This window comes from Pinus tabuliformis, chromosome J (assembly GCF_031772625.1).
Source record: "Pinus tabuliformis cultivar Carrire ecotype Pingquan chromosome J, CPIR1, whole genome shotgun sequence".
Classification (NCBI taxonomy): domain Eukaryota; kingdom Viridiplantae; phylum Streptophyta; class Pinopsida; order Pinales; family Pinaceae; genus Pinus; species Pinus tabuliformis.
Genome location: NC_142295.1, coordinates 206,801,924 through 206,816,180, shown reverse-complemented (window position 1 = coordinate 206,816,180; position 14,257 = coordinate 206,801,924). Strand labels below are relative to the sequence as shown.

Sequence of the window (14,257 nt, the reverse complement as noted above, 5' to 3'; positions counted from 1 at the left end):
CATATCTTCAGTCCTTGGGATCAGATCTGCAACATCTTCAAGGTGAAGATCTCTGATGTTTGATCTCCTATTTGGCAAGTCAAGTATTGACTTAAAATCATTGTACTCTATCTCTCTCTCTCTGCTGAACTTTGAAGATAAAAGAAGATTTGATCAAAGGGTTTCCCCACACATTGTGGGGTTTGTCCCTGGCTTGCGCCATATCTTGTGTCCTCTTGTCTTGGCTTGTCTTCTGCGTTTTATATTTATGTTCTATCTGCAGTTTATCATAATGCTGATGTGATTGCCAATTGTGAAAATTTAAATAAATTGCTCTAGCATAGAACATACCAAAAATTAACATGGTATCAGAGCTGAGGTGAAGACAATGCCCAAGCAAGAGTGAAAGAGCAATCACCAAAGGCAGTTGGGACAAGACAGAAGGATCAATGGGTTCCCCATAATTCACCTAGGGTGAAGTCAAAGCAGAGAATGTTATCAGAATGACGCAGCAGAAGTTTCTGATGGCCCATCTAATGATCCCTTCATTGGGAAGTTCGGTTCTAAGGGTGAAAGGAAACGCAGATGCCTTGTTGAAATAAGTTCGGCCGTTATGCGAAGGAGTGTCCGAATGGCAGGGACACATCTCTTGATGAAGATAACAATCATTCCTGGGACATCTTCAATAATCAAAGGAATGACTGGTAATGCAGGTCATCAAGGAAGTGGTCGACTCCTCCACGAAAGCAAGAAACCCCTGAATCTCTTTTATGTACCTGATCGCAAGAAGAACCCGATGACCATCTCGGAAATGGAAATCAAAGGTTACAAGATGGCACTTATCAATGGAAAGGTACGTGTTTGAAAATATATCTTGTTAAGATGTTTTGAGTTCTGGGTTGTATCAAGTTGCTGGAAGTCCACTGGGGACCATGTCCGTTGACTCAGCACTGGAGGTCTGTGAGTCAGATGGTGACTCGGATGCTTGAATTCAAAGAGGAGCATGTAGGTACATGTCTGAAATGTACCGAAGGAAAATATTATAAGGGGACCATTCCCTTCATGCAGCAGGTCCACAGGCTTGGAACAACCCGAGGAGTTTAAGACTCATGATCGGGAATCTCATGTATACAGGTGGAAGAAAGCTCTCTATGGCTTGAAGCAAAACACCTCGGGCATAGTATGAGAGGATTGATAGCTGTCTAATGCAGCTGAGACTCACCAGGAGTGAAACTGATCCAAACCATTACTCGAAGGTTGTGGATGATAAACCTCTCATACCGGCACCTATGTCTGACAGGTGCAGACCCTCTCATTTATAGGAGATAGAGGGAGTTGGATTCTGAATGTGAAAAGATAAGCTGCAAGCCTGTGACTACCTCAAGGGTCTTAACTTTCAGAAGTTATATGGTAGTGATGTCGGACCTGATTTGGGAAATGCCTCTGAGTTTTATAAACTCATTCGCGTTGATGTTCTTGGAGAACCTCTGTCCGGACATCTGTGTTGCAGTTAGCATGGTGAGCTCATATTTGGTTGAGCCTCACTGGATTGGTGCCAAGAATCTTCTGAGGTATCTTCAGGGCACAATCTCTCATGGATTGAGATACACTGCCGAAAAGATGAAATTGCATTATTATTCGAATGCTGAATGGGCAGGCAGTGTGGAGGATCACTAAAGCACTTTTAAGTGCTCTTTCTCTTTGGAATCTACCTCGATACCCTGGATGAGCAGGAAGCATACGTCGGTGACTCTGAGCACCACCAAGGCAGAATACATTGCTGCTAGTATGGCCTTCTGTGAGGCAGTCTGGTTGCTGAAGCTCTTCAGTGAGCTGTTTGTTCACATGATGAGTACCACTGTGATTCTCTGTGACAACCAGAGGCGGGATTCGATTATTGAGGAATCCCGTATTCGTCGATTGCTCCAGCAGATAGACATCATGGTAAGTCGATGAGCAAGGAGGCTCCATCGCATTAGGATGATGCACAGGACAGAGCCCCTAGGAAAGATCAAATTTGTGATTTTCCTGAACGACTTGGAGTCGTCGAGAGACCTTTGAAGAAGGGTCCTACATGTTGTTTACATTGAGCTCTGGGAGCTCTGGGGGGCTTACAGAATCTACTGGAGCAACATATGACCACAGGGTGACTCACCCTCCCCTGGTGGTGTGCACTGGAACAAGATGATTCGCTCTCTTGTGGGACAAGATGATTCGCTCTCTTGTGGAACAGGATGATTCGCTCTCCTGTGTAGCAGGATTGATTAGTTCTCCTGTGAGGCCTGGATTGATGTGTTCTCCATGGCGATTGTGGCAGGATGATTAGTTCTCCTGTGAGGCCTGGATTGATATGTTCTCCATGGCGGTTGTAGCAGGATTGATGTGTTCTCCTGTTAGGACAGGATTGATTAAGTTCTCCTGTCGAGGCATCCTACCCATGCAGTCTGGGACTCATGGGAAGTACCTCTCATCTGATCAATGAGCAGGGAAATGAAGTTAGGGACCATAGTAGTACCGATGGACGCATCGTTGTATCTACCGTACTCCCTATGCTAGGATGACCTCCATTGATCTGGGATCAATGATACTGGTCTGGGACCAGTGGTAGGAGTTGTACATACTATGACGCTGACTTCGGGACAGCTGTGACTGGTCTGGGACCAGTGGTACATACTCCGAGACTGACTTTGTGTCAGTGCAGTACTGATCTGGGACCAGTGAGAGTGGTACATACTATGACATTGACTTCGGGTCGGTTGAAACTGGTCTGGGACCAGTGGTACACTCTCTGAGACTGCGATACTAGTCTGGGACCAGTGGTAGGAGTGGTACTTACTATGAAGCTGACTTCGGGTCGGCTGAGACTAGTCTGGGACTAGTGGTACGCACTCTGAGACTGACTTCGGGTCAGTGGAGAATGGTATGAGACATTCTCGATCAATTCTTCTTCTTCATAGTTCAGCAGAGCTAAGCAGAGCAGAGCTAGCAGAGCCAGCAGAGCTGAGCAGAGCAGAGCCAGCAGAGCTGAGCAGAGCAGAGCCAGCAGAGCTGAGCAAAGCAGAGTTAGCAGAGCCAGCAGAGCTGAGCAGAGTTGGGCAGAGCAGTGCAGGGCACTGATGGCCGAGATTGTACAGTCGGACTTATGGATCACTGGATGGAGTTCTCCCTAGTTGAGAGGGAGTGTTAAATTGGCAACTAGGGCCAAACTCCATGTGGATCAGCTTATTTATGACAGCTGATATTTTTATTGGATCCCTCTCGTCGAGAGGTGTAGGATTGATCGAAAGATCATCCGATTCCGATAAGTATTTATGGAGATATGAATTTATTTTGTTTATATAATTATTACCAAGCCGACCAGCAACTTGAGTAGGCTCAGAAGCCCAATAGACATGTCTATTCATCATCTACGTTCTAGTATAAATTGGTGAGGATTTGAAGTCATTTTAACACACATTCTTGGTGTGTTCTCCTCCTCTCCACGTCTTGGGTTTTTGGAGAAGGAGGGACACCTAAAATATACATTTGCTGATGCCCTAGCCGCAGTAGCTGATGCCCTAGCCACAGTTCAGTTGTGCCCTAGCCGCATTGCAGATGATGCCCTAGCCGCAGGCTTATAAGAAGATCTAAATGCAGATAAGAGGAGACTTATGTGCAGCATGAATAAGCCCCTATACGCTGTCTCAAGAGGCTCAATCTGCAGATGAAAGGAGGGCTAATATAGACCCTAAATGAAGGCCTGAATCCGCTGTCTATTGACCCTATGCACAGCTCCTTATCCACAGTCAAAATCTGCCTTATCCGCAGTCAAAGAAGGAGGTTCCAGTCACCGAAAATGGAGGTCTCAAGCAGCTGTAAAACTGTGCCTTAAACCGCAGTCCAAACAAGGAGTTTAAGCTGCAGTGCAGGTGTGCCCTAATCCGCTGTCAAAGTAGGGCTAGTGCTGCCCTAGTCACAGTCCTAAAGGAGGTCATAATCAGCAGCAAATAAAGGAGGAAGGCTGTAGTTAAAGGAGACCTTATCACAGTATGAAAGGACCCTTAGACGCAGCAGGAAAGTGAATCTAAAACGCAGCAAGGTAACTATATTACAGCATGAAGGATCAATGATAATGTCACATTGCTGTAGGTGACAGCAAGGCTGTTTGAGCATGTTAGTATTGCTCCTAAGCTCGATTTAAAGGGAAGGAGAATCCGTTATAAAGAGGAGATTGAGGCTGCTATGTAAGGGCTGTTTGAATCACTGTTTGAAGGAACGTAGTTGCAGTCCAACTGTCTACTGCTGGGCTAGGCCGCAGGCCATAGCCAGCAGTTGGAGGCCTTTATCTAGTAGCTGCGTTCAGAAGGTAAGCAGCCCTATAAGGCAGCGTATCATTGGAGGATTGTATGAAAGCTAGCTGCAGTAATCAGGTGAACTGTGGGGCATGGTTAAGGTGTTGTGGCTCTCAGAGGGTGCCCTAACAAATGACCAGGTCTGCCATGCACCAGTCCTTATGAAAGGTACCAGATTAGCAGCCTTGACATGATCAGTGAAGCAGCAAAGGAAGGAGAGTCTCATGGAAGGAAAGCTTCAGTAATATGGGTAACTGACTGAGCTGTTCATCTGCTACATATCTTCAGTCCTTGGGATCAGATCTGCAACATCTTCAAGGTGAAGATCTCTGATGTCTGATCTCCTATTTGGCAAATCAAGTATTGACTTAAAATCATTGTACTCTATCTCTCTCTCTCTGCTGAACTTTGAAGATAAAAGAAGATTTGATCAAAGGGTTTCCCCACACATTGTGGGGTTTGTCCCTGGCTTGCGCCATATCTTGTGTCCTCTTGTCTTGGCTTGTCTTCTGCGTTTTATATTTATGTTCTATCTGCAGTTTATCATAATGCTGATGTGATTGCCAATTGTGAAAATTTAAATAAATTGCTCTAGCATAGAACATACCAAAAATTAACAGGCAGCTACTTGGAATAGGAGGATGGTAATAAATAATAAGCATGGTTTAGTTCTTGTTATTAGAGCCTGTCTAGAATTTAAGATGATCTATGTGTGGAAAACATACAAGCTCCTTTAAATCACCATGGAGCTATATATGAAAATATATCAATTCACTTTCACAAAATGGTTTGTAATATGTTCTTGAGTTGACCTTAAATGCAGTTTGTAACTTTGTCATGTCTTTGTTGGCTATGCTCACAATAGTTATAGTATCTCTTGTGTTGCAAAATAGCCTGCCTTTTACTCCGGGGATCTAGCTTAATGTATTGTGATCATCTTAGATGGTGATATCAGTAATTACTAATTCCTGTACAAGAAATCATGAGTTAAATCTCCCAATTGTAGCTACAGTTGGGAACAAAATAAATTCTTGGAAATTGGGAACAAAATTAAAAATCAAGCGGTAAGGTTTATGAACAAGACTTAAGGTTAGATGTATTTGTAAATTGAAAATATTTGAAGTAGCATTTTAGAAAATTACAGTGAAATGGCATGTTATATTTATCTATTGGAATAAGACTCCTAGTGAATGGAAAAGTTAGTTAGGAATGGTCTGTAATTCTTTTTTGAGATTTTGGGCAAGGTCATACTTGATTTTAAGTTTTAACACGTATTGTTGTAGACATTTTCTGTAAAGGATAAATCATTTTCACACCTGATGTACTAATATTTGCTGTGTTTATAACAGGCATATGTGGATTCAAGTGTTATAGTAGGTCAAACAGGCTCATTTGAGAAGGATGTTCAGAAGTATGGGAAGATTGAATACATGAAATGTCTTCCAGAAAATGACTTTTTTCCTGATTTGTTATCTGTACCCCGTACAGATATCATATTCTTTTGTTCACCAAATAATCCAACAGGTGCTGCAGCTACAAGAAAGCAAATTAAGGAACTGGTTGCATTTGCAAAGGCCAATGGGTCAATTATAATCTATGACTCCGCTTATGCAATTTACATGTCTGATGACAATCCAAAATCAATTTATGAGATTCCTGGTGCAAGAGAGGTATAATTTTATATTTCAGGTTTTAAACTTGCCTTCATGATTGTAATACTGCAGATTGTATGTAGCTATAGAGAAACTTACTGCGGATTATGAACATTTAGATAGGGCTAAGATCTAGATGAAAACACACTTATACAAACACCACAACTCAGTAATTTGCTCGAAAACCTGGTTTTACTTTATTAACTGATAGCATTGTAAGCTAAATCACACAACACTGGAACATATGATACGAATGTCTGACGTGGAACACGTAAATTCATAAGCCCCCTGAAATGTGATAAGGGGGACACACTATGTATGTGTGCATGTGTGTAAAATTGCAAGCACAAAAATAAAATATGGACATAAAGATACAAATGTCTAGAATATGTACAAAATATTGATACAACCAGACATGGAATTAAAATATTTGATACACATAAAATAGCAGTTTAGAACCATAACCTGCAGTTTTTTTCATTCAGTCATTTGATGTCATCAAAATCAAGATATATTACATAGGGAAGGTGATGTTGCATGGATGATCAGGACACTGTTACTATAGGTGGGATTGCCACTGTAAAATACAAAATTGGGTAGAAAATAGAACTGTAGGTAGAAGAATCTAATAGCTTGTCAGTCCTCCTCATCATAACCAAAATCATCAAGGTTGCCACCACTGCCGCTGCTTTCTCCTCCATCCTCCTATATATCCAGTCCAAGTTTTGCATCTGCTGCTGCAGAGGATGACCATTCAAGAGGATCACTTTTCAGTTTTGTCCTTGTCCCGTGGTTTTCATTGGCAGTTTTTTTATTGCTAGGAAGATGCTGCAAGATTTCATTTGCAACTAAATACCTATGTTGCCAGGAAACGTGGGTGCGGGGACGGGGATGGGGACGGGGACGGCATTTTTGGAAACAGGGTGGGTGGGTTCGTCGGGTAATATAATAATATTAAATTTTAATAATTAAATTTTATAAATTATAAATTTATAATTAATAATATATATGAAATTTGAACATGCACATCATTAGAAGGAAATGCCCCATGCATGGTGTGCTCTGTGGTAAAGCAATCCCAAAAAGTTAAAAGTTAAAACAGTGGCAGCCTTACCCTTCCACAAAACACGCTTATTCATTTAGGCATATTTTCCTAGTTTTAATCTTAACATGATGTTATCAGAATGCTGTGAGAAATTGGCAGATTTTGATACTTAATTTAGCCATTGTCCAAAATAGCCCTTCGCCATTTAACAACATCAGCTGATTACAGCTTATGGCTGGTCTCGACTCTCAATCCTACTTTCTATTTGACCGAAAATGTCTGAACCTGTATGTGTGCATTTACAGTTTATAATTTGAGGGTTATTAAGTTATTAACTTATTTGGCTTGGGAATGAATGTTTCATAAATTATTAAATTCATTCCAAATTGATTTACAAGAATCTACAGGCTCAAATTACAGAGTAAGAGGTCTCTTTTCCAGTTCTGGTTTCGATGCCATACAATATTAAAGGCATTGAAGATCCATAATTTACATTGAGACTCTAACAAACCTTGGGCATAAGTTTTGAAATTGTTTTTATAGCATAAGACTAATGGAGAGACTGATCATAAGAGTCTCCTGTGGTAGGAAGGGACTCATGAATGTGCAAACAGCTACCCTTTTTTTTCCAACTATGGTCATCACCTTATTAAATATTTCCACAAAGCTACAGGCAATATGATATGATATTCTGCTTGTGGGATTGTACACCCATAATGTTCCTTTTATAATATTGAGATATCATAATCATATATGATTTCAGAATACTGTGTCGCTCATAAGTTTTGAAAAACTTATCACTGTTGATAAATTTTTACAATGATTCATTACCCTTGAGCAGCACGTCATGCCCACAGAGCAATGCTAAGGCATGTGAACAAAGACAGTCTTCGAACTGTAATCTTTTGAAATGAGAACACGGGTCTACAGAGAACAGAGAACACGGGTCTACAGGCCTGGGTTTTTGGTTTTAAACTTTTAACGAAAATTGAAATAATAAAATTGCAAAGGAAAACTTGTAAATACCACGGTCCACTGCCGTTGAAGTTGCTCTGTCCATTGCCGCTGAAGCTGCCCACTGCTGCTGAAGCTGCCCACTGCCGCTGGATTTAGGGTTTCTTAAGTTTACCTTTGTTATAAGTTATTTATTAAATTTCAATAAAAAAATAATTAATTGAAAATTAAATTTTTAACATAGTTTTTTATGAAGAACCCAAAGAACCCAACCCGAAGAACCCGAAGAACCCAAAGAACCCAACCCGAAGAACCCAAGCACCCGAAGCACCCGAAGAACCCAAGAACCCAAGCACCCGAAGAACCCAAGAACTCATTAAAGGAAAAGAACCCAATTTTTTTTTTTGAAGAACCCGGTTCTTCTGGGTTCGTCTGGGAAGAACCCGTACCCGAATCTGGTACTTGGGTGCGGGAACCCCGGACGGGTTCGAGAACCCCACCCCCGGGTGCGGGTACCCGTGCAACACAGCTAAATACCAATGTGTATCCCAATTAGCATATAAAAGAACTTGTATGCAGAAGCTCAGGCCAGAAGTTTGACATGCTCTGAATATGTTAAGCCAATTACCTCAAAACTAGTGGATTGATACTGTAGAACTTAAAGTTCTTGGTACCAAAAACACATCAAGTTTGTTTAAACCGTAGAAGGGTTCTGTAGGATACATCTCAAAAAAACGTTTTTAATATTTAAGTTGTGTGCTGGATATTTTAGGGCTTGGTTTGAGTTTTTACAGCTGGGAAATGCAGCTTCCCTTAATTAGTTTAATACTAACCCAAATATTGAGAACCTGAAAATTTAAATGGCACGATATTCTAACAGAGATGATTTATTTAAATAGCAGGATCTGCTACCAGAGATGGTGTTATAGTATAGATTTGAGAATCAAGGGGGGTGTTATGGATGTGGATTGTCTATGGATATGATTCTGAAGTTCTACTTTTTACCTACATTACATAATAACTCTTATTTTTGCACTGAGAGAAGTGAGGTCTCTCGGTGCACTCTACAGCCAAAGTATGGATATGTAACATGGGTAATGCTTAAAATAAACGTACGTTAAAGTCCATTATGTAAAGAAAAATTTAAAAAATTCCTTTTAATATCTCCAATATAGAAAACAGATAATAAAATATTGTAAAACCTATATATAATTGTTTTAAGAGACGCTAGGTACAGCTAAGATGAACATTTATATATCTGTGCTTAGAGAAGCTAGATGATGTATACAGCCCACTATGTATGAAATGTATTATGTAATGAAATAGAAATTAAGATCCTTACAATTAAAATGAAAAAAAAAGAGTCTAATAATGATAATTAAAAATTATGATAATGAAGTAAACTACTCTAGATCCATCTTAACCTGGATATTTTAAGCACTGAGAGATTTTTTTCCTTGGTTTCTTTTTGATCCCTCTTGTTATTTAATAGATCTGGGTTAAAGATGGAACTAGGCTGGAACCCCAACCCTAATATGGGTGGTGGGAAGACAGTGACAGGCCATCATTTCTGGCTCTGTTAGGAAATTATAAATGTTCTGGGCTTCCCAAAGGAACAAGATTTTGAGTGGCAGTTAATGCAATTGACGTAATAAGGGATCCAGTTTGGACTGGCTATCTAAGATGAAAGAAACACATGATTCAAGTGTATTAGAAATCAGAGACTACTTAGACAATCTACAATCACAAATCTTTTAAGCAATGCTTTTAAATATTATTTCTTGTGATTTTAAGAGGTACAAGTTTGATGCCAAGATAGTCATCTTCTGTTCTATTTTCTTAAATTTGGGGTCGTTGTTTTTAACAAATCAGTCAATCAGCCTGTAATCTTGGTTTGATGAGCAATCTTTCTTGCATTGTGCATTACCATTGTGTATTCGTTAATCTTGGTTTGATGAGCAACCTTTCTTGCATTGTCCATTACCATTGTGTATGCTCTTTCTGGGCAAGTGAAAATCATTCTTGTTTGCCAAGTTCTGTAAATATTTCGTGTTGGAAAAGCCCTGTTTTCCAGATTATTTTGGCCTTTGAAAACCTCCTCTCCTGTGTGTTTCATTCAAAGAACAACGTGTCCAATTGCATTATATATTTGGATGTTTTTCCTGACAAATAGATTGTCCATATAGTGCCTGCCAATTGCTATATCTGCTTTGTAATAATGAAGCTTCTGAATGCATTGCAATAATTTTTTTTTATTGCATAAAACTCCTCATTTCATCTTTTCACCAGATGTTTTACTGAGATAAATGAGTATTCATTCTCAATTTGACTTGATCCAAAAGTTAAACACCATTACCACTAGCAGGAGAAACAGACGCAATTCATTAGCCCATGACAAGTTCTTGAGCAGATTTTTCAAGTTCTGAAATAAGAGGATGCTAACAAGCACAACACCCCTAATTGAAGGAATGTATTGGAAGTATATAAAATGAAGAAAGTTGATGAGCATAACAGAGATGTTGCAATCCTTTTTATTCTGATCGAGGAGGTACACTGATTCCTCTTGGATAACATCCCTTGTTTTATTCTAGTATTGGTATGTCACCTTATACCTGGTTTTTTGATATGTGACAACTTACAAGTTATAACTTAGTCGTCACATTCAATGATTATTTTCGAAAAAAATTGAAATTTGTTGATGAGTTTAATAGCTAATCGATTTGGCCAGGCCTTTTTAATGATACATGACGTAACATGTTTTCATGTTTGACAATTATTTTGACAGATTTTTCAATCAAATTTAAATTTATGAAAAGCATTTGCATTTGGTTTTTTGTTTGAATATCTGAAGTTATTAACATGTTTTCATGTTTGACACTTATTTTGACAGATTTTTCGATCAAATTTAAATTTATGAAAAGCATTTGCATTTGGTATTTGTTTGAATATCTGAAGTTATAACAAAATTCAGATGATGTATTTGCTCAACTTAATACCAAATTTTATCAAATATTTTGCATTAGTGATTTCTTTATTAGTTTTGTTATATTCAAACAGGAAGATAAAGGAGGTGACCTAACCTTATAATGAGCATTCATTCATTAAGGTACACCATCTCTAAAATGTTAAATTGTCTGCTTTATACAACAAACTCTTCTTGTACCTTCTGAAACTGTGCATTGTATTTAGATATGATGGTTACTTGGTGTTCTATTGATATGACGATGTTGTTGTTTTGAAACATCAGTCTCTAGAACCAACTCTGGTGATGTTTGATGCAGTCATTTGTCGATTATTAAGTTGAATCACATAACACCGTGCTACTATTCCTCTATCTTTTACCTTGAAGGAGCATTTCAATTGGTTGATGGCATTGTACATTGTGTTGCAGGTTGCAATTGAGACTGCATCATTTTCAAAATATGCTGGATTTACAGGTGTTCGGCTTGGGTGGACAGTCGTACCTGATGAGCTTCGATTCTCTGATGGATTTCCTGTTGCAAATGATTTCAACCGAATTATGTGCACTTGTTTTAATGGGGCGTCTAATATTGCACAAGCTGGGGGTTTGGCTTGCCTTTCTCCAGAAGGGTTGAAGGTCAGTGTTAAAGTAATAGCTTGTTAGGTTTGGTAAAAATATAGTCATAGAAAACATTTTTCTCATAAATGTATCATGATTTATTCTCTTGGTGCTGCAATTTAAGGTAGGAGAACAGCTCCTGCTTCGAGACAACTGCCAATCTATTCTGCCTTGTGTTGGGATTGTTTGACTTTCCAATTTTGTTTTGTTGATTGCTTGTTCAAGCATAGTACTTAGGAATTTGTAGCCTCGAGTGATTCCAACTTCCACCCCAGCATCCTTAGAGATTAGATGGATTCTAATTTGTTTCCAGTTCATCCCTGTCATGCCATATGCCATTTTCTTCGCATTCAAAAACATTTCTGGTCAATTACTGAATGGACTATTGATTGGTTGAGACTTCTTTTTTGGTGGTAGAGAAGTAGCACATTGTAATCCCTGTTAGTTCATGTTGGGCCAATCTTGTTTGTTCCGTTAAGTAGGTCTCAGACCTCTCATTGTAGGACATTTTGCATTTGTTGTAACTTGTAAGCTAAACTATATACTGCTTGGGAATTCAGATAAGAAACTCAAAGTGCACTTTACAGTATGAGCGTCAGACATGCAGGAAATCACTGCCTTTATTTACATGCATTGACACTTGGGAGCTGAAATTCTTACAGTGTGGGCTTGTTTAATCTGGACACTTGAAATGATTTTGCAGGCCATGCATGGAGTTGTTGAATTCTACAAAGAGAACACAAAAATTATAGTGGACACATTCACATCACTTGGGTTTCAAGTTTATGGGGGAAGGAATGCTCCATATGTATGGGTCGATTTCCTGGTAGGAAGTCATGGGATATTTTTGCTGAAATCCTTGAGAAAGCCCACATAGTTACAACTCCGGGCAGTGGATTTGGACCAGGAGGTGAAGGGTTCATTAGAGTAAGTGCTTTTGGTCACAGAGAAAACATAGTAGAAGCAGCCAGGAGGTTGAAATCTCTTTACAAGTGAATGATGCCACTTTCAAGGCAACTGATTTCTTCATTTGCAGAATAGAAGTTAGATTTTCTAAGCGTGATTTTTAATGTATTGAGTAGACGGTTGTCTGTTACTTCCAGAGTCTGAAATTTTCGTTCTTTCATATATGGGCATTCTGCCTCATTGCCAGATATATACTATACCATTTGCTGTTCACTTTGCATATTATCTCTGAGGGCCACAATTCAGGCTGATAATTTAAAAAATATAGTTTTCAGTTGCTGTGTCACCGCAACTTTTTGGCTGGCAATTTGTCCATGGTAAATCAAATTCAGTTAATTGGAATTTATTCTAAAGCACTTTGTCTTAATATAACATTGTGGTTTTCCTAAAATGTACCAGTTAGTGCAATTTTGCCCCAGATATTATATTTATTCAATTTTACAGTCAGACAATTCTTAATGAATATCAGGCTGCAATTTAGAGACATTGTTGCCAAGGATGATGTATATAGTTGCAGCTTAAGTACTGTTTATTTATTTATTGTTAAAGTATGGCTTTGCAGGTGTAGGTTTGGAGAAGTTAGAATAAATTTTGCCTCTAATTATCTGAAGCTTGTCCCTCAATGTACTTTTGGAGTAGAAGGAAGTTTGCCTTTAATTATCTGAAGCTTGTCCCCCAATCCTTCTGCTCGAATAAACCTGCTTTTGTAGCAATGAGCTTGAGAAGAGTTAAAAGCAAAGCAAGAGAATAGCCAATAACTACAGAAAACCACTACACAGGCTGGTGTTTAGAGCCAGGTAATTATAATCCTGTAACTTATTCAATCATGCTACTACAATGTGCTTATCTCGATATGGGTTTCAGAATGTACATGTTAATTTTTTAAATGGGGCCAAAGCACCAACCAAAGTTACGGTAAAATAATAACTTAACTTTGGGGATGGGATATTCGCAAATTAATTTATATAATAACCAATGTGTATTCTATATTGGTCTGCTTCCTGCTAGCAACCAACAATATGTTGCATAGGTGTTTCTAACGAACGGGGAAGACCATGTGTTATGCAAAATGTACCTTTCCTGACCGCTCTTGCCAGAATTCAACAAAACAAATCTGCTATATTCGGATCGATATAGTGGGAAACGCATCCCTTTGAAGTCATTGATCGATTTGGAGATTCCCTAAATCCTTGGAGCAGTCGGAAGTGTGAACAGTCATGTTTCGAGGGGGGTAACAAGGATATGCCTCTGGATTTCAGTCGGAAACATGCTGGAAAATGGTGCATTTTGTATAAGATTTAGGCTACACGTTATCAATCTTGGACACTCTGTGTTCATGCCTATTAGGATTACACTTCTAAAAACAGCTTAGAAGAAGAAACTTATGTTCTGAAAGCACTCTGAACTTTGATTATTAGAATTCTTGGTTTTTTTGCACAAAACTTGAATATTACTATATTGGAAACTCATTTGAAAAATCTGTTCTTCACTGGTGCAAAAATAGACTTGGTTTGCCCATTTAGCTTGCACCATTAACAAAAGGGAATGAAGTTTGGTCATACGCTTTATTAGTTATAGTCCTTTTTGCAATTTTTGTTATGTTTTTAGAATATGTTGAACACCATAAACCAGTAATGTAAGCATCTCATCTCTTAGAATTTACGTAAGAATGACTAGGATGAGGGGAAAGAAACATTAAAAATGAAAATATGCTTCCTAGCTTGGGGACGCATGATCCAGGTGGATATTG

The 14,257-nt window shown here is 38.9% G+C and overlaps 1 protein-coding gene across 1 annotated transcript in view; it reads left to right on the top strand.

Moving 5' to 3' along the window:
- The window catches only part of LOC149226410 (putative LL-diaminopimelate aminotransferase, chloroplastic), a 310,774-nt gene extending 297,981 nt beyond the window's left edge, over positions 1–12,793 (top strand). Inside the window, 4 exon segments of the mRNA XM_089377483.1 lie at positions 5,660–5,980; positions 11,353–11,559; positions 12,245–12,353; positions 12,356–12,793. Coding sequence (XP_089233609.1) covers positions 5,660–5,980; positions 11,353–11,559; positions 12,245–12,353; positions 12,356–12,537 — 819 coding nt within the window. The 3' untranslated portion in view covers positions 12,538–12,793.
- The last annotated feature ends 1,464 nt before the right edge of the window (positions 12,794–14,257 follow it).